The 23031-nt window shown below is 34.2% G+C and overlaps 5 protein-coding genes across 6 annotated transcripts; all 5 read right to left on the minus strand.

Annotated features, from left to right (window-relative positions):
• Positions 1–2067: 2067 nt before the first annotated feature.
• LOC18600717 (WAT1-related protein At5g40240-like) lies at positions 2068–4511 on the minus strand. Its single transcript, XM_018118708.2, has 7 exons — positions 4163–4511; positions 3990–4055; positions 3742–3875; positions 2939–3150; positions 2688–2846; positions 2457–2608; positions 2068–2357 (listed from the first exon to the last, which is right to left on the minus strand). The coding sequence occupies exons 1-7, from the start codon at positions 4351–4353 to the stop codon at positions 2204–2206; spliced, it is 1068 nt and encodes a 355-aa protein (XP_017974197.2). The 5' UTR covers positions 4354–4511; the 3' UTR covers positions 2068–2203.
• A 1559-nt stretch (positions 4512–6070) lies between these two features.
• Positions 6071–8668, minus strand: LOC18600719 (WAT1-related protein At5g40240-like). Its single transcript, XM_007031337.3, has 7 exons — positions 8290–8668; positions 8112–8177; positions 7873–7986; positions 7161–7404; positions 6879–7037; positions 6650–6798; positions 6071–6510 (listed from the first exon to the last, which is right to left on the minus strand). Exons 1-7 carry the CDS (start codon positions 8478–8480, stop codon positions 6348–6350), a joined length of 1086 nt encoding a protein of 361 aa, XP_007031399.3. The 5' UTR covers positions 8481–8668; the 3' UTR covers positions 6071–6347.
• Positions 8669–11043: 2375 nt separating this feature from the next.
• Positions 11044–13331, minus strand: LOC108661533 (WAT1-related protein At5g40240-like). The gene is made up of 4 exons (XM_088805815.1): positions 12262–13331; positions 11988–12146; positions 11758–11909; positions 11044–11612 (listed from the first exon to the last, which is right to left on the minus strand). Exons 1-4 carry the CDS (start codon positions 12502–12504, stop codon positions 11459–11461), a joined length of 708 nt encoding a protein of 235 aa, XP_088661941.1. The 5' UTR covers positions 12505–13331; the 3' UTR covers positions 11044–11458.
• Positions 13332–13451: 120 nt separating this feature from the next.
• LOC18600721 (WAT1-related protein At5g40240-like) lies at positions 13452–16082 on the minus strand. Its single transcript, XM_007031340.3, has 7 exons — positions 15680–16082; positions 15502–15567; positions 15262–15375; positions 14550–14793; positions 14260–14418; positions 14031–14179; positions 13452–13891 (listed from the first exon to the last, which is right to left on the minus strand). The coding sequence occupies exons 1-7, from the start codon at positions 15868–15870 to the stop codon at positions 13729–13731; spliced, it is 1086 nt and encodes a 361-aa protein (XP_007031402.3). The 5' UTR covers positions 15871–16082; the 3' UTR covers positions 13452–13728.
• A 4007-nt stretch (positions 16083–20089) lies between these two features.
• Positions 20090–22752, minus strand: LOC18600720 (WAT1-related protein At5g40240-like). 2 transcript variants are annotated; one of them, XM_018119831.2, is made up of 7 exons: positions 22414–22752; positions 22252–22317; positions 21992–22105; positions 21308–21512; positions 21033–21191; positions 20804–20955; positions 20090–20658 (listed from the first exon to the last, which is right to left on the minus strand). In XM_018119831.2, exons 1-7 carry the CDS (start codon positions 22599–22601, stop codon positions 20496–20498), a joined length of 1047 nt encoding a protein of 348 aa, XP_017975320.2. In that variant the 5' UTR covers positions 22602–22752; the 3' UTR covers positions 20090–20495. The 2 variants fall into 2 exon arrangements, with proteins under 2 accessions (XP_017975320.2, XP_007031400.3); XM_007031338.3 differs by having other exon boundaries at positions 22411–22752.
• Between the last annotated feature and the right edge of the window lie 279 nt (positions 22753–23031).

A 23031-nucleotide genomic window follows, 5' to 3' on the forward strand; every position in this document is an offset into this window, starting at 1 on the left:
CTGTTGGAGATTAAAAACATATGACTATTAGTTGATTGAAAATAAAAGAATATAGTTAAAAATTAATAGTATTTTAAAAATAAAAAAATAATAAAAAATTAAAATTTATTAGACACATAATTAGATAAATGTGAGAATAAATAATTTTATTAATTATTTTTTACTTTTATATATATTTTTTAATTTTTATATATTTTTAATATAATTATTATAAAATTATAAATTCTTTTTAAATTTGAAACCTTCCTAAATTGAGGATTTAAAGCTTTTGCTTGGTGGCTTCACCCGAGGGCCGGCCCTGGATACACGGAGCTTGTCATAAGGATAAATAAATTAGGTTTATAGTGTGAAAAATATCTTCCTCCTTCAAATAATTTAAGATGTCATTTTATCATAGTTATTATATATTGGTTTCATTATTATATATTGGTTTCATAATGTCGAAAGAAGAAAATGATCTTCCTAGTTAAATCCTCCATGATGGCAGATATGTCGTGGCACAGGCTAGACTGACTCTACCGCACCACCAAGAATTATTTCTCATTAGTTGATGCTGATGGTGCCGAAGATAACTCTAAGCGCACAACACATCATCTTTTGAAGTTTAGGTATCCAAATTCTAGTCACATCACTTGCTTTTTTGAGTGGTGGTGTAATTAAACCCTAATAGTAATAAAGAAAAAGGCCGGTGCACGCCAAGCAGAGACGGTCCAATAAATTTAAAAATTTAAAATAAAATATTTAAATAAATTTTTTTTATTAAAATTAAAAAAATTATTAAAATTTTATTTTTTTAATTTTTTGAAATGTAAAACTTTTAACTAAACTTTTATAATCAAGTTTAAAACAATAGTACTTAATTATTAAATGTTTATTATAAATGAGATTCATGATTTTATGAAGATAATAAAAAAATAAAATTTTTATATATTTTTTGAAAAAAAATTGAAGTTAAAGAAAAAAAAATAAATGAGAAAATAAAAATTTAAAACTAGATATTATATATTAAAAAAAATTGATTTATATATAAGAAAAAAATATCTATTGAAAATTATTGAATTAGTTAATTGAAAATAAATGAAATAAATAAAAAAAATAACTGTTGGATATTAAATACATACGATCGTTAGTTGATTGAAAAAAAAAATAAAAAAAAAATTTTTATAAATAAAAAAATAATAAAAAATTAAGATTTATTAAATATGTAATTAAAAAATAATTTTATTAATTATTAATTATTTTTTATATTTTTAATATAATTAATTATATTATAATTATTATAAAATTATAAATTTTTTCTAAATTTGAAACCTCCCAGGTTGAAGCCTTTTCTTGAGTAGCTTCATCGAAGGGTCGGCTCTGATGCCAAGAATAGTTAAAAAGGAGAACATCTTGACATCCCAAGGAAGAAAACGCCGCCTGGTGGTGAAGCAAACGCTGCAGTTTGAAAGGGCCAGGTTGCCGCCGGATCCCAAACGTACAGGCAAAGCAACTTGAGACCCTACGCACTCTCTATCCCCATTTTGGAAAAGGGACACGTGCCCTCCAAGCTCTCTTTGAATAGGACATTTCACTATTCACACTGCCTGAAAGCCAGAAGGAATCATTTGCTTCACTTTCCTAGTGGTACTCTAAATAGTTTTTCCCTTTGCTCAAATTGAATATTTATTATATATTTTTGTAATTTTAATTACAAATAAATATAATAAATAGTGGTTAATTTTATTTTTATTTAACCAAAGAAAAAGTGAAAATGGACATTAATTTGGAACCAAAAAGAATAATTAATTACAAAAAGTACTTTTCAGAAGGCTCAAGGAGCCCAAGTACCATCAAGCTGTAGCCCAAACAGTGCAAGCTAGGGATCGCTGGACGGCCCAAAGGAGGGACTATGGGCAAATCTGATGGCCTTTTGAAATGCCCGAACCCAACAATAGCCCAATAGCCATTAACCCCTTTCTATCACGTGGGACCTTAGAATGGCCGACCAGGTCACGTGATGGACTCCACGTTGTCCGTGAAACATGTTTTTGAGGTTTCGTGTTTGTCTCTTTAGAATTTATATCGTATAATAAATATTAAATATATAAATATTGCATTTTGGGGATCCAAGTTGCTCTACATGGAGCTCTGTTTTTCAGTTCTCCAGCTTGATTGGAAACAAAATGGCTTACTGAGCTCAGACTTGTTTTGAATGGATTCATTACTGAGTCATATCTTCGATACATTGAGTTTGCAACAAAGGGGCCGTGGAGGAGGATGCCAAGCTGCTAAAGCCAGAGTCAGCCGTATTTTCTTTTGCTTTTCCCCATATTACAGCATAAAATCCGACGGATAATATCACTGCTCCAATGACATTGCAAAATTTTGAGTTTAGATCCAGCTTAGCAAATTGTGTATATAAAAAAAATGGCTCCTTAAATGATTCTGCTAAGATAAGGAGAGAATTTTTGTACCTTCCAAGATGCAGAGCATCACCAAGGAATATAGCACTCAAAACAGCTGCAATAGCGATAGACAATGGCTTAAAAAGTGCTACATAGACAGGACCCTTAACGCGTAGGCCCCAGGTGTGCACAAGAATGCCAAGTAATGTCCCAGTAAATCCCTAAACAGAAGTAGTAAACTCACATTTAGAGAATGTCTAGCCTGCTTTGAAATTTTGTAATTGGTTAATGAATTCTTACAGAGTATACAACTGCAACTTTTGCTATGCTAGGCCTTAGTCTCCAGGCACTCAAGTTTGATTCCGCTAACAAGCATACTGGTGCAGATATAATGGTTCCACATAAGTCGTAAAAGAAGACTACGATCAGCTCTGCCGGGCATATCTTCATAGCCTGTGTCTGTAGATGCCTAACTGATTCAAGGTTAGTGTTCTGTATACAATTGAAAGTTTTCCGTGGGGTTGAGGGGGTGATCTAGTAACAAGCATTACCTGAATAATGTACCAGATGGAACCAAGGAAACACTCAACAGCAAGTAGGAGGCCACCAGCGGCCCAATTTGATTGTGAGGACTCAAGAGGCCAATATGAAACAGATGATGATGGTATCAAAGTGGGAGATGAAAACACTTCGGGGCCCTTGTAGAAAATAATCACTAATGCACCTGATATTGATGCTATGGTGCCAATAATTTTAGCTTGAGCTTCTCAATTCCCCATTTTCCATTCTTGTTATGTGCACCCAGAGAATTGGAAAGAGAAGGACTTAAGCAGAAACTAGCCCAATGATTATAGCAATGGATTTCAAGCTCACAAGTTACAACTTGGATTTTGACTCTTCACAAATTTACTTTGTACAATTTGATTCATCTTTGTTGACTATCATGTGAGAGTAGTTAAGTTGGGAGGAAGACTGTGAACGTAAAAAATAGTAACTAATGCACAAATCTTTGTTTTTATGCAAATAGGAATGTGATCAGATATATTCTCAATCTTATAGCAATTGATTCCATTCTCGGCCTGATACTGACTTGCACTCTGGTTTTCTTTCTTTCTACATTATCATTGTCTAATATTTATTTATTCACTCTATTTTGACATCTTTTATGTTTCTCAAATGTTGGAGTTCATCATGTGCTCATCACTTTAGAGTATTTTATTGCAAATGATATAAGCTCTCTTACAAATTAATTAAGTTCTTAAATTAAGGTAGTCATAAGCAAACAAATCATGCATATTGTAGCCAATGGATTATGGATCAGAATAATTCCCTCTCATAGAAACAATGAACCAACAAGTAGAAGAGGGAAGAAACCCGAAAATGATGTCAAGGATGAAGGTAAACGCCGGAGTGAGGCTGCTGATTGCTGAAGCCAGAGTTGGTGAGCCATATTCTATACCTTTATATCCGCACATATGAGCTACAGACCTGTCACAAGCATTCGTTAGTAATATGACTGTCTTGTAATCTTTTCCAAGACGAAAACAGATTGAAAGGAGTTCTATGCAAAAACATGTTACAGCTTTAAGAATGCTTCAATACCCAATAAGCCCGAGAAGACAAATTCTAGAGATAAGGGGGAACTTCGATGAGGGAAGAGCTGCTGTGCTGCATATAGCACACAGACGAAGATGTTAGCTCGTTATTTTCTAATGGAATTATTTGAGGCTATCAAATTATGCATGTGTTTCTAGATGACTGAAAGATGGAAAGACCTGCGAAAGATTAAGGGAAAAGGGAGGAGAATAAGAGTAGCAACAGCATAAGAGTATGTGATGAAGACATAGTAGCTCATTCCTCTCAAAGCGGCTGCTTTGAAAAGAATTTTTAAGCCCACACTAGTGCACTCCACTGCAACTATTGCTGTGAATGGAAGGACATCCTTGCGGAAACACTCCCATGCCATCTACCCCTCTTTCTTATCTCTTCTTGATCATTTTCTTACTTCCCTGATTTCTCTCCCATTTGCAGTATTATTTACCTCATTTCTTTAAGTGTCATTTGGAAGCAAACAAAAGGAAGACAGAAATTCACCAACCAATAATTGTACTTTGAACAGTTTATGTATTTACTACGACACAGTAACGCAGCACCAGTCAAGATGGGGCGTCCCTATACGGTTGATAGGTAATGGTAGTGCATTGGTTGGTCTCTCTTTGCATGATTATTGTGGTGTCTGTTGATGCAGGGGATGTTTGACTGTTAGGTGTCATCATTTCATTTTGTTCATTGTATGGGGTGCTTTCTGGATGCAAGCGGCTAACCAGAGTTAGTGGGGTTGGCTGGTTTCGATGTGGGTGTTTAGGGTGGTTTCCTTTCTGAAAGTGTACAGGGAATTCTACAAGGAGAGAATTTTGTAATGGTATACCCCTGGTTGTTGGGGCATAACCTTGCAAAATTGTTGTAAGTGGTGAACTCAGGTTCTCCCTTCCTTCAATACAAATGAAATTTAAAAAAAAAAAAAAAAAACACAGCACCAATGAGGATATCATAAAAAACATGTTTATGAACTAAAGTTGTACTGCTGGAGTGTATATATTGCTTGAAATTTTTAATTGATTGAGGATTTATCTTTGTGATTTTTATCCATAGTCAAGCTAGTTTACATATTTTTCAGTAGTGAACCAACCAAGCAACATTCCTGCCAGAAAAATCATAAGGCAACTGAAATTCCCAAGTCCTTACTGAACTTATAATCAAGGAGTTGACTTTAAGGCCCTTACATGACGCATACCAAACTAGCTTTTAGCAATTTTAATGGAAACTAAGCAATCACAATTTAGATTCTGCTAATCTTGAACCACAAGATCATACAATCTGAAAATTGTCAGCTTGGTAAGATCTGACCAGAATGCGTGTGAGAAGGATAGTTGATAGTCTCGGTGGGACTAAGATGGGATGGTTAAAAATGCATAGGTTTCTGTCAACTAATCAAAAGCAGGATTTGGCGGGCCTTCTCAAACCACAGGAGAACATAATAGTGAAAAGACAAAACATTGAGTTACAAAACTAACGGGACTAAAGTTTTGCAAGCTTCGGACAAGAAGCCAATCCATCATTGTCTGATGCCACATCGTCTTTCATTAATGAAAGAGAGCATTGGCAGGTGTCTTTGCTTGAGATAGATGACGTTGTTAATGCTTCATTCACACTAAGACAATCCATCATTCCATCATTCCACCATTCCCTACAGTGCAATCTTTCATCACAATAAGCAATTTGCTAAATCCGGAAATTTGGATTTTCCTGTAAAATGGTGATCATCTCATCGTCGGTGTCACACTTTAAGTATGCTGCTGTGTACACTTGACGTTTTTAACCCAAAGGATAACAAATACAGATGATGCGTTGTCTCTGACTTATTCCAAGTTCTCTGAAACTCTGTAAGTCTTTTGGTCTCTGTATTGCATTTGTATTGAACAAATTACTTAATGATTCAGAAAGCTTGAAATGAATCATTGAAGACTACTACTATTTTCCATCCAATCTCTGTGCTACTGTTGGATTTTTTTGGTAGGAATCGGATGCACACAACATGACCAATGGTTAAGCTGAACTAGAAAAACAGAGTAAGTGAATATTATTTTGATCAAAGTAATGGCTGTCTAATATTTCCTTGCAAATAACAGGGGAACTGAGACTTTCACATTTCAAAGCCAGATTACAATACATATACACACCGCCATCATCATTACGGGGAGGGATTTTTTAATGCAACATAATCTACCTAGAGTTTTCCTAGGATATGGAAGCCACGTGGCTCTTACACAAAAGAAGACTATATCATTTCACTAGGTCTGTGGCAGACATTGCTGTATTTTTCATCTGTCACGTACATAAATTTCAAGGAACTCTTTTGCCTCTAAAAATATCTTCAAAATGATCTCAAAGTTCAAACGGCTACGTATCTTCCAGCTTATGGCTTTGCAACAAAGGAACCTTACCACTGGACGAGGGCTCCAAGCTGTTTATTCCAGAGTCATCGTGAATCCTTTGTTCTTCTTTTGCCTTCCCCCATATTACAGCATAAAATCCCATAGATATGATAACTGCTCCAACAATACTGCAAAATTAAGATTGAACTAGGCTTATCATTTGTGATTATAAAGGGAATGGCTGACCAAAGTAAAATATTTGCCTTTGAATGATTCTACTCAATACTGGTAAAGGAAAAATATGAAATTAAAACATAGTTTTAGTACCTTCCCACATGCAGAGAATCACCTAGGAAAACGGCACTCATGAAAGCAGCAATGGCTATTGATAGTGGTTTGAAGATTACAATGTAGACAGGCCCCTTCAAGTGAAGGCCCCATATGACCACAAGAGAGTAAAAGGTTTGGAAAATTCCCTTGACAAATAGAGAAACTCACATTTAGATACTACCAATTGTCTTCTCCTTAAGTGTAGTTTGATCACTAAATTTCTTACTGAGTATAGGACCGCAATAACTGCTACACTAGGCCTTAGCCTCCAAGAACTCAAGTTTGGTTCTGCTATTAGGCAAACTGGTGCAGAGATAATGGTCCCACATAAGTTGTACAAGAAGGCTACAATTATCTCAGCTGGGTATATCACCATAACTTGGGCCTGGAAAGATCAACCTAATTAAAGTTTAGTTCTATGTTAAAAATTTTCTAAAGTGAGGAATTTGCATACGAGTAAATAGTTTTCCAGAAGAACCACGGTCCCTTGGAAATATACATGGTTTACCTGAATAATGTAACAGAATGAGAAAAGAAGATAGGCAACAGCGAGTAAGATCCCACCAATGGCCCAATTTGATTCTGATGACTCCAGGGGCCATTCAAGTAAAACAGATGATGATGTCCCACGTGGAGAGGAAAAAACTTTGGGACCCTTGTAGAGAACAACTACTAATGCACCTGATATTGATGCTATGGTCCCCAAGACTTTAGCTTGACTAGATGAGCTTCTCAAGGCTACTCTTTCCAATCTTGTTAGTCATGGTATCCAAGGAAAGTGAGAAAAAACAAGACTCAGGATACCAGCAAGTCTGAGACAAAACAATAGTAACTTCTGTACAATTTTTGCTGGTAATGTTATGTCACTGTCTATATCTGACCAGATAAAATATTCTGCATATGGTCACTTCTACATTCAAAAGCTTTCATAGCATAAAATTGTGATTTTTGTCAAATTAAACTACAATTATCAAAGAAAGATTTTAAATATTTCTGTATGAAATTGAGTGATCAGCTTTTGGTTTCTAATTCTCAACTTCTCCATTATTTATCTGTCCATCCTTTATTTTTGTAATCTTCATTGTGAGAATGATTTCAAGGGTACATATATTTTAATTTCAAGGCTAGTTGAAGTTTAAAGGAGAGATGTCATACTAGTATGCAAGATAAAATGTAGAGTTTGAGATGATGAAGAACTGCTAGGAGAAGAAGGAAGAAACCTGGAGAGAACGGCAAGTATGAAGGTAATAGCTGGTGTGAGATTGCTGACCGCAGAAGCCATAGTTGGGGAGCTATATTCTATACCCTTGTATGCACATATTTGAGCTGAAAACCTGCTCGCAAAAGGAAAAGCGATCTTGGTTTTTCTGTTAGTATCTTCTAATCTTTTTCAAGCACCAGAAACTGATCACATCCCATAAATAGAAAAAAGAAAGAAATTTACAGCTCAGTTCAATACCCAATAAGCCCAAGAAGGAAAATTCTAGAGACAACATGGAACTTCAACCGGGGAAGCACTGCTCTACTGCAGACATCAAAAGCGAACATAGATGTATCATCCAAGTACAAAAATTTGAATGGATTTGGACAGGAAGACAGCATGTATATGTAAACATAAGAAAGACAAAAGAAAAGACCTGGGAAAGATGAAGGATAAAGGGAGGAAAAGAACGGTGCCAACAGCATAAGAATAGGCGATGAAGATGTAGTAGCTCATCCCCTTCAAAGTTGCTGCTTTGAATAGAATGTTGACGCCTACGTTGGCGGATTCTAATACAACCATAGCTGTGAATGGCAGGACATCGTTGTAACAAGACCATCTTGCCATGATCTTCTCCTCCCCCTCTCCTGCCTTTCACTAGTTTGAAACGGAGAAACGATCTCTCCTATCTCCAAATCAAAGGCTATACAAGGGAATCTTTTATCTCTTTTTTCGTAGCATTAAACTTTCAAGGCAACATCATATTCCTTGTCTTTTTAATTATGGTTGGTAGTGAGGTTGTTGGCACATTCTATTTCTTATGTACTTTGTTTGGTCTTGAATTGAGAAAATGTACAATCGAGCAAAACTTTGAATATTTGTGCATGATATCGACTTGCACACTTATGGTTTCCTTATTTTCCACCTACACCTGCTCTGGTTGGATAATCTTTTCTTTTCCTCCAAAGCGTGACTTCATCAGGTGTCCACGAGCCAAGTTGCTCGTCCTGATATATAATTTTAATAATAAATAATTATTATTAATTTTATTCTAATTTCAAAATATAAATATTTTATTAATAAATATAATTTAAATTAATTAATATATAAATTAATAAACTATTAATTTATTAATTAAATAATATCTCAATTAATTAATAAATTTTAAAAAATATTAATTTATACATTAATAAAGACTAATTAAGGCAAGACTCTCCAGCTACTGATCACACGCTTTGTATGCTTTCTTAGCTTTGCCAGCCGACTATCATTGGAAAGAGCATTGCCACAACAAATTTCGGTGTCCCCCTTGAGTGCTTGGTTGTCTGTCGGCCCATCTCATCATATCAGGTCCAAGCTTTGAGATCGCCATCTTAACAACACGCCGTCGCCAAGGTGGTGCGTGGCTGAACGTGCCGCCTCCGGGAGTTCTCTTTGAGTTGAAAATAACGTGAAGCTGATTCGAAGGCACGTTTTTTATACCTTCGCCATAAAAAATTCTGAAATAATTTGTTTTTTGTTTAAAGATATTTCATAACTTTAATATTTGCAGAAAATTTATTTTAAAAATAAAATATCTTGAAAAACATTTGAGACTCACTTGCATGTGTTAAGGCGCATACATTGTTTTTCAAGTCAATGAAAGTTTGTGCCACATACGGTAATGATTTTTTCAATTTTGAAGCTTATAGTTTTTTAAATAATCTATAGTATTATATAAAGTCAATAACATAATAAGGTCTATTATTGAGTTAATGTCACGAATTACTCAAACACTAGTTGGTGAATTGACAATAAAATATAAAAATAATAATAAAAAAATATGAATATAAAAGATATCTATAATATATATAAAAATGATATAACTGATTGAATCAATTGATTGTCATTGTTAATTGAATTTATTTTTTTTACACCTTATTATGTCAAAACTACATTATTTTTAACATTTGAAAGGTTCTTTTACTTTTATTTCTTTCAATAAAAAAAATATTTGAAAACAATAATTTCTAACTTTTAATGTTTAGAGGATAGATTTATTTAATATTTATCAATTGTAATTTAATATTATTTTTTATCTATATTTTCTTGTTTTGTATGAACTTAGTATTTAAACATCCATTTTATATATGAATATTTAAATTTCAATAAATATCCATCAAATTTATTAAATAAAATAAAAGCATTAAAAAGATCTATTCATTTCTCAATATCTATAGCACACAGTTATCATTGAATAAACAAAACTGAATTTGATAACCTTTAATCATTTTTTTTATATATATAAAATATAGATACTACTACAAATTAGTAACTATTTTATATTGATAGGATATTTACATTATACTATCGTCCTATATTTTATAATATTATCTTATATTTTATAACTATTTATCTTAATCTGCCAATAGCACGAGTTATATATTCTCTTATTTTTTTAATATTTTATTATATATCTAATAATCTTTGATAGGATTATTGTCTTTTTTTTTAAAAAGTACTGTTTTACAACCATATATGTAAGTACATGTTTACGGTAATTGAAATTAGAGCAAATATTTATCTTCAATTAATACCAGTTTATCTTTTCCTCTACCAATAAAACCCATACATTCATGCAATTCAGTAATACAATATACTACTACAACAACAAAAATCAAAAAATAGAAACAAATGTATATGGCAAAAGGAAAAGCAAACTGTCACTATAGTTAAACAAATTTGATATTTGTGCAACAGTTTATATTCTCTTAATATTTAGTTAAGTACAAATCTTGCATCTAAAAAGTTGATATACATCATCTAACAAAAATGAAAACTTTCAAATTACAAATGTTATTCATTTTGTTTGAACAATATATTTTTAATGAAAAAAATTATTAGATGTTTAATAGAATTATTATCTTCTTTGCTTAAATATTGTTTTAAAACCATATATTTAGAAACTTTTAGTGATTGAAATCAAAGCAAATAAGTATATTCAATTAATATCAATTTATCTTTTTGTTATTAGTAAAAACCATACATTTATGCAGTTGACTAATACAATATAATTTTTTCTACAAACTCTTTTGAAAGTACCAAATTGAAATCCATTCCAACATAATAAATATAATCTAATATATGTAATAGTGTGCTAATAGTTTTTTTATAAAAAATAAATAAATAAATAAAACTCACAACAGACCAATTGCTTGTATATAAAACATTTCTTATGCAATTTGCCAACCATACGAAGGCACTTGTTTATGTTTCAACACCACGTGATGCTTTTGTCCAAAAATTAATCCAAAAAGAGACACATATTTTAAAACATAAGAATTCTCAACTATCTTGTTTCATGTATTCAAGAAGACAAATCCTTCCTTGTTGGAGGGCCCTTCCTCTCTCCTTAGCAGGTGCAACTGATTTATTAACCAGAAGAGGCTATTGCCCCAAGCTGTCCTTGTCAATCCATGAACCGAAATGGTTCAACCAAAAGAAACAAGCTAAATTAATCTCAACTCTGATCTAAGAAACTTATTAAACCTTTTGATTCCCATTGTTCTGCAGGGATAGCATTCCAATGATGAGGGAAGAAGCATTGAGCCAATAAGCTACATTTCTTAATCGTTGTGGCTTTGCAACAAAGGGACCTTACAACTTGACAAGGATCCAAAGCTACTTGACCCAGAGTCATAGTGAGTCATTTCTTCCTCTTGTGCTTTTCCCCATAGTACAGCATAGAGCCCAGCTGATAAGATCAATGCTCCAATGACACTGCAACATTACCATTGAATTATGCTTGTCAAAGAGTGATTGTAGAAGGAATGGCCAACCAAAAGTACAGATGTTTGCAGCATGTTTGAAATGGCTCTACTAATAACTAGTAATATTGCACAACTTAAAGAGATGGCTTTAATACCTTCCAAGATACAATGCATCACCAAGGAAAAAGGCACTCATAATGGCTGCAATGACAATTGACAATGGCTTGAATATTGCAACATACACAGGCCCCTTCAAGCGTACACCCCATGAGTGTACACCACAGCTGAAGTTTAATGCAAAAAGACCCTAAACAAATTAAGAAAAAGGAACATTTAGATAGTGCAAATTATCTCCTTACAATTGTCGTTGATACTAATTTCTTACCGAGTATAGGATAGAAGCAGCTACTATACTAGGTGTTGGTCTCCAGGAACTCATATTTGATTCTGCTAGAAAGCATACTGGCACAGATAAAATGGTCAGAGACAAGTTGTAGATGAAAGTCACAATCATCTCTTCTGGGTATATCTTCATAATTTGGGACTGTAAAACAATCAACAATTCAAGTTTAGTTTATGCGAAAATTTTCTATCTTAGAAAATGCTTATAATTGAACAGTTTTCTGGAGGAACCAGGGGGCCTAGCAAACTAGTTTTACCTGAATGACATACCAGAATGAAGATAAAAGATATGACGCGGCTAGTAAGAGCCCACCAAACACCCACTTTGATTGGGATGATCCGAGAGGCTGTTGAAGCAATACAGATGATGATGACCAACGTGAAGAAGAAAGAACTTCGGGGCCCTCGTAGAGAACAACTACTGATACACCAGACACTGATGCTATGGTGCCAATGATTTTAGCTCGAGTGCTTGAGCTTCTCAATGCTACTTTCTCCATCCTGGTTTGGAAAGACGGGAGAAAGGAAAGAGAAAAATTAAGGGACTGAAGGCACTAACATAAACATGAAACAATAGAAAATGTTACATAAACCTTTCCACTTCTTAAATTCCAAATGGCCATCCATTCCCATTCTGAAATTAAAAATCTGATTATTTTAGTCTCATCATTGGTGGGAAGTTGTAAAAAGTTGTAAAAATCATATTGCTTGTAAAAAGTTGTAAGGTGGGATGGTTAAAAATGCATAGGTTTCTGTCAACTGATCAAAAGCAGGATTTGGCGGGCCTTCTCAAACCACAGGAGAACATAATAGTGAAAAGACAAACATTGAGTAACAAAACTAACGGGACTAAAGTTCTGCAAGCTTCGGACAAGAAGGCAAGCCATCATTGTCTGATGCCACATCGTCTTTCATTAATGAAAGAGAGCATTGGCAGGTGTCTTTGCTTAAGATAGATGACGTTGTTAACGCTTCATTCACACTAAGACAATCCATCATTCCACCATTCCATACAGTGCAATCTTTCATCACAATAAGCAATTTGCTAAATCCGGAAACTTGGATTTTCCTGTAAAATGGTGATCATCTCATCGTCGGCGTCACACTTCAAGTATGCTGCTGTGTACACATGACGTTTTTAATCAAAAGGATAACAAATACAGATGATGCGTTGTCTCCGACTTATTCCAAGTTCTATGAAACTCCTTTAAGTCTTTTGGTCTCTGCATTGCATTTGTACTGAACAAATTACTTAATGATTCAGAAAGCTTGAAATGAATCATTGAAGACCACCACTATTTTCCATCCAATCTCTGTGCTACTGTCGGATTTTTTTGGTAGGAATCGGATGCACACAACATAACCAATGGTTAAGCTGAACTAGAAAAACAGAGTAAGTGAATATTATTTTGATCAAAGTAATGGCTGTCTAATATTTCCTTGCAAATAACAGGGGAACTGAGACTTTCACATTTCAAAGCCAGATTACAATACATATACATAACGCCATCATCATTACCGGGAGGGATTTTTTAATGCAACATAATCTACCTAGAGTTTTCCTAGGATATGGAAGCCACGTGGCTCTTACACAAAAGAAGACTATATCATTTCACTAGGTCTGTGGCAGACATAGCTGTATTTTTCATCTGTCACGTACATAAATTTCAAGGAACTCTTTTGCCTCTAAAAATATCTTCAAAATGATCTCAAAGTTCTAACAGCTACGTATCTTCCAGCTTATGGCTTTGCAACAAAGGAACCTTACCACTGGACGAGGGCTCCAAGCTGTTTATTCCAGAGTCATCGTGAATCCTTTGTTCTTCTTTTGCCTTCCCCCATATTACAGCATAAAATCCCATAGATATGATAACTGCTCCAACAATACTGCAAAATTAAGATTGAACTAGGCTTATCATTTGTGATTATAAAGGGGATGGCTGACCAAAGTAAAATATTTGCCTTTGAATGATTCTACTCAATACTGGTAAAGGAAAAATATGAAATCAAAAGATAGTTTTGGTACCTTCCCACATGCAGAGAATCACCTAGGAAAACGGCACTCATGAAAGCAGCAATGGCTATTGATAGTGGTTTGAAAATTACAATGTAGACAGGCCCCTTCAAGTGAAGGCCCCATATGACCACAAGAGAGGAAACGGTTTGGAAAATTCCCTTGACAAATAGAAAAACTCACATTTAGATACTACCAATTGTCTTCTCCTTAAGTGTAGTTTGATCACTAAATTTCTTACTGAGTATAGGACCGCAATAACTGCTACACTAGGCCTTAGCCTCCAAGAACTCAAGTTTGGTTCTGCTATTAAGCAAACTGGTGCAGAGACAATGGTCCCACATAAGTTGTACAAGAAGGCTACAATTATCTCAGCTGGGTATATCACCATAACTTGGGCCTGGAAAGATCAACCTAATTAAAGTTTAGTTCTATGTTAAAAACTTAAAAATTTTCTAAACTGAGGAATTTGCATACTAGTAAATAGTTCTCCAGAAGAACCAGAGTCCCCTGGAAATACACATGTTTTACCTGAATAATGTACCAGAATGAGAAAAGAAGATAGGCAACAGCGAGTAAGATCCCACCAATGACCCAATTTGATTCTGGTGACTCCAGGGGCCATTCAAGTAAAACAGATGATGATGTCCCACGTGGAGAGGAAAAAACTTTGGGACCCTTGTAGAGAACAACTACTAATGCACCTGATATTGATGCTATGGTCCCCAAGACTTTAGCTTGACTAGATGAGCTTCTCAAGGCTACTCTTTCCAATCTTGTTAGTTATGGTATCCAAGGAAAGTGAGAAAAAACAAGACTCAGGATACTAGCAAGTCTGAGACAAAACAATAGTAACTTCTGTACAATTTTTGCTGGTAATGTTATGTCACTGTCTATATCTGACCAGATAAAATATTCTGCATATGGTCACTTCTACATTCAAAAGCTTTCATAGCATAAAATTGTGATTTTTGGCAAATTAAACTACAATTATCAAAGAAAGATTTTAAATATTTCTGTATGAAATTGAGTGATCAGCTTTTGGTTTCTAATTCTCAACTTCTCCATTATTTATCTGTCCATCCTTTATTTTTGTAATCTTCATTGTGAGAATGATTTCAAGGGTACATATATTTTAATTTCAAGGCTAGTTGAAGTTTAAAGGAGAGATGTCATACTAGTATGCAAGATAAAATGTAGAGTTTGAGATGATGAAGAACTGCTAGGAGAAGAAGGAAGAAACCTGGAGAGAACGGCAAGTATGAAGGTAATAGCTGGTGTGAGATTGCTGACCGCAGAAGCCATAGTTGGGGAGCTATATTCTATACCCTTGTATGCACATATTTGAGCTGAAAACCTGCTCGCAAAAGGAAAAGCGATCTTGGTTTTTCTGTTAGTATCTTCTAATCTTTTTTCAAGCACCAGAAACTGATCACATCCCATAAATAGAAAAAAGAAAGAAATTTACAGCTCAGTTCAATACCCAATAAGCCCAAGAAGGAAAATTCTAGAGACAACATGGAACTTCAACCGGGGAAGCACTGCTCTACTGCAGACATCAAAAGCGAACATAGATGTATCATCCAAGTACAAAAATTTGAATGGATTTGGACAGGAAGACAGCATGTATATGTAAACATAAGAAAGACAAAAGAAAAGACCTGGGAAAGATGAAGGATAAAGGGAGGAAAAGAATGGTGCCAACAGCATAAGAATAGGCGATGAAGATGTAGTAGCTCATCCCCTTCAAAGTTGCTGCTTTGAATAGAATGTTGAGGCCTACGTTGGCGGATTCTAATGCAACCATAGCTGTGAATGGCAGGACATCGTTGTAACAAGACCATCTTGCCATGATCTTCTCCTCCCCCTCTCCTGCCTTTCACTAGTTTGAAACGGAGAAACGATCTCTCCTATCTCCAAATCAGAGGCTATACAAGGGAATCTTTTATCTCTTATTTTGTAGCATCCAACTTTCAAGGCAACATCATATTCCTTGTCTTTTTAATTATGGTTGGTGGTGAGGTTGTTGGCACATTCTATTTCTTATGTACTCTGTTTGGTCTTGAATTGAGAAAATGTATAATCGAGCAAAACTTTGAATATTTGTCATGATATCGACTTTCACACTTTGGTTTCCTTATTTTCCACCTACACCTGCTCTGGTTGGATTATCTTTTCTTTTCCTCCAAAGCTGGACTTCATCAGGTGTCCACGAGCCAAGTTGCTCGTCCAGATATATAATTTTAATAATAAATAATTATTATTTGTTTTATTCTAATTTTAAAATATAATATTTTATTAATAAATATAATTTAAATTAATATAATTATTAATTTATTAATTAAATAATATCTCAATTAATTAATACATTTTAAAAAATATTAATTTATACATTAATAAAGACTAATTAAGGCAAGACACTCCAGCTACTTATCACACGCTTTGTATGCTTTCTTAGCTTTGCCAGCCGACTATCGTTGGAAAGAGCATTGCCACAACAAATTTCGGTGCCCCCCTTGAGCGTTTTGTTGTCTGTCGGCCCATCTCATCATATCAAGTCCAAGCTTTGAGATCGCCATCTTAATACCACGCCGTCCCCAAGGTGGTGCGTGGCTGAACGTGCCGCCTCCGGGAGTTTTCTTTGAGTTGAAAATAACGTGAAGCTGATTCGGAGGCACGTTTTTTATACCTTCGCCATAAAAAATTCTGAAATAATATGTTTTTTGTTTAAAGATATTTCATAACTTTAATATTTTCAGAAAATTTATTTTAAAAATAAAATATCTTGAAAAACATTTGAGACTCACTTGCATGTGTGAAGGAGCATACATTGTTTTTCAAGTCAATGAAAGTTTGTGCCACATATGGTAATGATTTTTTCAATTTTGAAGCTTATAGTTTTTTTAATAATCTATAGTATTACATAAAGTCAATAACTATAATAAAGTCTATTATTTAGTTAATGTCACGAATTATTCAAACACTAGTTGGTGAATTGACAATAAAATATAAAAATAATAATAAAAAGTATGAATATAAAAGATATCTATAATATATCTATAAATAATATAATTGATTGGCTTAATTGGTTGACATTTGTCATTTTCAATTAAATTAATTTTTTTCACACCTTATTATGTCAAAATTACGTTATTTTTAACATTTGAAGGGTTTTTTTACTTTTATTTATTTCAATAAAAATACTTAAAAATAATAATTTTTAACTTTTAATATTTAAAGGATAGATTCATTTAATAATTATCAATTGTAATTTAATACTATTTTTTGTTTATATCCTTTTATTCTACATGAACTTAGTATTTAGACATTTATTTTATACATAAATATTTAAATTTCAATAAATATCCATTCAATTCATTAAATAAAATAAAAAAATCAAGAAAGTTTTTACATTTCTCAATATATATAGCATACAGTTATCATTGAATAAACAAAATTGAATTTAATAACTTTTAACCATTTATTTTATATATCAAAAATAGAAACTACTAAAAATTAATAACTATTTTATATTAATAGGATATTTACATTATACCGTTGTCTTATATTCTACAACTGTTTATCTTAATTTACCAATAGTACAAGTTATATACTATCTCATTTTTTAATAGTTTATTATACATTTAACAATTTTTTATATGATTATTGTCTTTTTTTCAATAAGTACTATTTATTACCATATATGTTAGTGCATGTTTACGATAATTGAAACTAGAGCAAATAATTATCTTCAATTAATATCAGTTTATTTTTTATTCTATCAGTAAAAATCATACATTCATGCAGTTAGCAATACAATATACTACAACAACAAAAACAAAAAAATAGAAACAAATGTATATGGCAAAAGGAAGAGCAAACTATCACTATAGTTAAACAAATCTGACATTTGTCTAACAGTTTATATTCTCTTAATATTTAGTTAAGTACAATTCGTGCATCTAGAAAGTTGATATACATCATCTAATAAAAATGAAAACTTCAAAATCACAAATGTTATTCATTTTGTTTGAACAATATATTTTTAATGAAAAAAAATTACTAGATTTTTAATAGCATTATTATCTTCTTTGCTTAAGTATTGTTTTAAAACCATATATTTCGAAACTTTTAATGGTTGAAACCAAAATAAATAATTATATTCAATTAATACCAATTTATCTTTTTTTTTATCAATAAAAATCATACATTCATGTAATTGATTAATATAATATAATTTTCTCTACAAACTCTTTTGAATGCATCAAATTAAAGTTCACTCTAATAAAATAAATATAATCTAATATATATTTAGACGGAATGGGATTTCGGGATACAAAAAGCTTCAATCTAGTCATGCTTGCGAAACAAGGATAGAAACTTCAGTTACAAGTGCCCACACTTGCCTACAAAGTGCTCAAAGAAAGATACTTCCCCACAACTGATTTTTTGAATGCTCCAATTGGTACTAACCCAAGTTACTTATGGAGAAGCATTCGGGAAAGCCAACAACTGATTAGAAAGGGTGCAATTTGGAGGGTAGGAGATGGACAGAGTATTAGTGCCTTAAATGATGTTTGGATTCCGTATGCATCTCTTAGGCTTCTATCATTTCCTAATCAACTGGTTGATGAAGAGATAAAGGTATCGGAGCTGATCGATCAAAGGACCATGACATGGAATGATGTGAAAATAATAGAGATTTTTCCTCCTTATGAGCGTGAACTGATTTTGTCCATTCCTTTGAGCTACAGGCGTCCCAATGACAAGCAAGTGTGGTTCTTTAACAGGCATGGTCACTACTTAGTGAAATCTGGGTATAGAATGGCTCAATCTTTATTGGACTTGCAAGTAGCGGGGAGTTCAAGTTGTAATATGATGGCCTTCTGGAAAAGAATATGGCACTTGGAATTACCAAGGAAGGTTATTTTATTTTTGTGGAAGACTTTAAATGGTATTCTCCCAACCCGCCAAGCCTTAGTTTATAGGAGCATCCTATATGAAAGCAATTGCCCTTCTTGTGACAATAAGCTGGAAACTGATTTCTACTGTCTTTGTTGCTGTCCATTAGCAAGAGTAGTTTGGCATTTTTGTAAGTGGGGTTTTACTAACATAGAGGTGTTGTTCTCTTCTGTGCAAGATTGGATTTTTTATATTTTCCAAATAATGGAGAATGAAGAGATTAAAGAAATCGGATGTTTCCTATGGGCTTTATGGAAAGTTCGAAATCTGAAGATTTTTCAAGGAAAGAGCTTTGAGCCGTTGCAAGTTATTGAGCTAGCTGGCAATTTGTTAGAGCAATACAGGCTTGTTAAGGGAGTAAGGTCAAGAAGGAGGATCTTGTAGATTAATCGAACATGTGAATGGAGAGCTCCGGTTGAGAGCAAACTGAATGTGGATGCCTCTATTTTTGAGCTTTCAGGTGTAAGGCGGATGGGAGCTGGATTTATTGTTAGAATGCAACAGGAGAAGTTGAATTGGCTGGAGTAAGAAGAATGGTTATGGGTCAATCGGTGGAGGAAGCTGAATTGTCTGCTTTAGCTTGGTCTCGTCGCTGCTGCCAAAGGAAGAATATCATGGTTAAGGAAATTGAAATGGATTGTAAGGTGGTGGTTGAATGGATAAAAGGAAGAATATCATGGTTAAGGAAATTGAAATGGATTGTAAGGTGGTGGTTGAATGGATAAAAGGAAGACATTTGTCTGGTATTCTGGGTCATATTGTAGAAGACTGCCTCAATTTGATGGAGAGTATTAATTGTGTTGATATCGTCCATTGCTCAAGAGAAGGTAATGAAGTAGCGCACATGATAGCTAAAAAGGCAAAAGAAATGAGAGAGGAAGCGATTGCCTGGTTCAATATTTCTCAAATGCCGGAGGATTTTCAACAAGCTATCATTAAAGAGGCTGGAAGCTTGGTCGGAGTGTTGAGAAGAATGTTTATTGAAAATGTTGCTTCAAAGTATATTTGTTTATTTAGTGATGATAACGAATTCATATTTTATTCCAAAAAAAAAAAATAGTGTGTTAATAGTTTTTTTATAAAAATAAATAAAACTCACAACGGACCAATTGCTAGTATATAAAACATTTCTTATGCAATTTGCCATCCATACCAAGGCATTTGTTTATGTTTCAACACCACGTGATGCTTTTGTCCAAAAATTAATCCAAAAAGAGACACATGCTTTAAAACATAAGAATTCTCAACTAACGTGTTCCATGTATACAAGAAGACAAATCCTTCCTTGTTGGAGGGCCCTTCCTCTCTCCTTAGCAGGTGCAACTGATTCATTAACCAGAAGAGGCTATTGCCCCAAGCTGTGCTTGTCAATCCATGAACTGAAATGGTTCAACCAAAAGAAACAAGCTAAATTAATCTCAACTCTGATCTAAGAAACTTATTAAACCTTTTGATTCCCATTGTTCTGCAGGGATAGCATTCCAATGATGAGGGAAGAAGCATTGAGCCAGTAAGCTACATTTCTGCATCGTTGTGGCTTTGCAACAAAGGGACCTCACAACTTGACAAGGGTCCAAAGCTACTTGACCCAGAGTCATAGTGAGTCATTTCTTCCTCTTGTGCTTTTCCCCATAGTACAGCATAGAGCCCAGCTGATAAGATCAATGCTCCAATGACACTGCAACATTACCATTGAATTATGCTTGTCAAAGAGTGATAGTAGAAGGAATGGCCAACCAAAAGTACAGATGTTTGCAGCATGTTTGAAATGGCTCTACTGATAACTAGTAATGTTGCACAACTTAAGGAGATGGCTTTAATACCTTCCAAGATACAATGCATCACCAAGGAAAAAGGCACTCATAATGGCTGCAATGACAATTGACAATGGCTTGAATATTGCAACATACACAGGCCCCTTCAAGCGTACACCCCATGAGTGTACACCAGAGCTGAAGTTTAATGCAAAAAGACCCTAAACAAATTAAGAAAAGGAACATTTAGATAGTGCAAATTATCTCCTTACAGTTGTAGTTGATACTAATTTCTTACCGAGTATAGGATAGAAGCAGCTACTATACTACGTGTTGGTCTCCAGGAGGTCATATTTGATTCTGCTAGAAAGCATACTGGTACAGATAAAATGGTCAGAGACAAGTTGTAGATGAAAGTCACAATCATCTCTTCTGGGTATATCTTCATAATTTGGGACTGTAAAACAATAAACAATTCAAGTTTAGTTTATGCGAAAATTTTCTATCTTAGAAAATGCTTATAATTGAACAGTTTTCTGGAGGATCCAGGGGGGCCTTGCAAACTAGTTTTACCTGAATGATATACCAGAATGAAGATAAAAGATATGACGCAGCTAGTAAGAGCCCACCAAACACCCACTTTGATTGGGATGATCCGAGAGGCTGTTGAACTTCGGGGCCCTTGTAGAGAACAACTACTGATGCACCAGACATTGATGCTATGGTGCCAATGATTTTAGCTCGAGTGCTTGAGCTTCTCAATGCTACTTTCTCCATCCTGGTTTCGAAAGACGGGAGAAAGGAAAAAGAAAAATTAAGGGACTGAAGGCACTAACATAAACATGAAACAATATAAAATGTTACCTAAACCTTTCCACTTCTTACATGCCAAATGGCCATCCATTCCCATTCTGAAATTAAAAATCTGATTATTTTAGTCTCATCATTGGTGGGAAGTTGTAAAAAGTGTTAATCATATTGCTTGCAATATTTTATTTTATATTCTCCACAAATCTCGCCCGCTTCCATTGTTTAACTGGTGGAATTCATCATGTGCCCTTAAAGGATGAATAAAATAAGAAAGGTAAGCAATCAACGTCGCTGACAGATTATTATAGTTTCACCACTAAGTATTAGTTAATTGTTTCCAATTAAAAGGCCATATTGGTTCAAGATAAAGGAAGTAACATGTATATTATTATGTAAGATACAATAGAAAATACATACGGATAATGAAAACTAAGAGAAGGAAGAAACCTGAAGAAGACAGCAAGTATGAAGGTAAAAGCTGGTGTAAGGTTGCTGATGGCAGAAGAAAGAGTTGGGGAGCCCAGTTCTAAACCTTTATACGCACACAATTGACCTGCAAACCTGTCCCCAAAAGATGATCACAGTCTTGGCATATTGTTTTGTTTCTTCCTCGGTACTATATTGTAATCTTTGTCAATCACTAGCAAAAGAGTGCATCAAATGAACGAACAACAAATCTCTGAGCTTGAGGTTCAGTACTTCCATACCCAACAAGACCAAGAAAGCAAAGTCTAGAGATGAGAGGGAACTCAAATTTGGGAAGCCCTTTTCTACTGCATACACCAATAAACATTGGAGCAAATTTTTAGTGAAATTCTAAGAGAACATGCATGTGATTTAGATGATTAGGAGAAGAAAGAAAAGACCACAATAACAAGCAGATCAAAGGGAGGAGAGCAAGGGTGGCCAAAATGTAGGCGTAGGCGATGAAGATGTAGTAGCTCATCCCCTTTGAAGAAGCAGCTTTGAATAGAATGTTCTGGACTACGTTGGAGCACTCTACTGCAGCCATGGCTGTGAATGGGAGGACCTCATTGTAGCAATATCTTCTTGCCATCTCCTCTGGTCTATCTCTCTCTTCCTATATCTATCCAAAATATCATCAGTTTGCCAGTAATAAATACTCTCCCTGCTCCCTTTGCTTAATAGAATTAAAAGGGAGAAAGAGAAGGACGAGACCTGGCCTTTTCTTTCTTCTTTCTAGCATCAACGTCATCATTTTGCATTATTAATAAAAGTTGGTGGTCATATAATTGGCAGGCTGCTTAGGCCACCCAATTTTCAATGCTAGTTCTCTGCTCTCTATTTGTTCGCTTCCCATTGATTGCATTATGAAAATATTCTGTGATTACATAACAAAAATTGCTACATCATAACAGTAGATGAGGTTTCGCTCAAACACACTACTTAAAACTCTATTCTAAGAAGCTGCTCGTTTTGGATTATAGTTCAGCAGATTGTCATATGAAAACTGAGATGGGCCTTAC

This window comes from Theobroma cacao, chromosome 4 (genome assembly GCF_053813885.1).
Source record: "Theobroma cacao isolate CCN51 chromosome 4, ASM5381388v1, whole genome shotgun sequence".
NCBI classification, from domain to species: Eukaryota; Viridiplantae; Streptophyta; class Magnoliopsida; order Malvales; family Malvaceae; genus Theobroma; species Theobroma cacao.

Bases quoted from the DNA above. Each gene is read 5' to 3' on its own strand.
- LOC18600719 (XM_007031337.3), bottom strand. From the start codon at position 8,480: ATGGCAAGATGGTCTTGTTACAACGATGTCCTGCCATTCACAGCTATG. The intron at 8,178-8,289 runs GTCTTTTCTTTT...TGATGTCTGCAG, and splicing joins TTATCCTTCATCTTTCCCAG to TAGAGCAGTGCTTCCCCGGT. The intron at 6,511-6,649 runs GTACTAAAACTA...TTAATTTTGCAG, and splicing joins GATTCTCTGCATGTGGGAAG to TATTGTTGGAGCAGTTATCA.
- LOC108661533 (XM_088805815.1), bottom strand. From the start codon at position 12,504: ATGGAGAAAGTAGCATTGAGAAGCTCAAGCACTCGAGCTAAAATCATT. The intron at 12,147-12,261 runs GTAAAACTAGTT...ATTGTTTTACAG, and splicing joins CATTCTGGTATGTCATTCAG to TCCCAAATTATGAAGATATA. The intron at 11,613-11,757 runs GTATTAAAGCCA...GTAATGTTGCAG, and splicing joins GATGCATTGTATCTTGGAAG to TGTCATTGGAGCATTGATCT.
- LOC18600721 (XM_007031340.3), bottom strand. From the start codon at position 15,870: ATGGCAAGATGGTCTTGTTACAACGATGTCCTGCCATTCACAGCTATG. The intron at 15,568-15,679 runs GTCTTTTCTTTT...TGATGTCTGCAG, and splicing joins TTATCCTTCATCTTTCCCAG to TAGAGCAGTGCTTCCCCGGT. The intron at 15,376-15,501 runs GTATTGAACTGA...TTTTGCGAGCAG, and splicing joins TTCCTTCTTGGGCTTATTGG to GTTTTCAGCTCAAATATGTG.
- LOC18600720 (XM_007031338.3), bottom strand. From the start codon at position 22,601: ATGGCAAGAAGATATTGCTACAATGAGGTCCTCCCATTCACAGCCATG. The intron at 22,106-22,251 runs GTATGGAAGTAC...TTTTGGGGACAG, and splicing joins TGCTTTCTTGGTCTTGTTGG to GTTTGCAGGTCAATTGTGTG. The intron at 20,659-20,803 runs GTATTAAAGCCA...GTAATGTTGCAG, and splicing joins GATGCATTGTATCTTGGAAG to TGTCATTGGAGCATTGATCT.
- LOC18600717 (XM_018118708.2), bottom strand. From the start codon at position 4,353: ATGGCATGGGAGTGTTTCCGCAAGGATGTCCTTCCATTCACAGCAATA. The intron at 4,056-4,162 runs GTCTTTCCATCT...TGCTATATGCAG, and splicing joins TTTCCCTTAATCTTTCGCAG to CACAGCAGCTCTTCCCTCAT. The intron at 3,151-3,741 runs GTTGGTTCATTG...GGAATTGAGAAG, and splicing joins GTTTCTTCCCTCTTCTACTT to CTCAAGCTAAAATTATTGGC.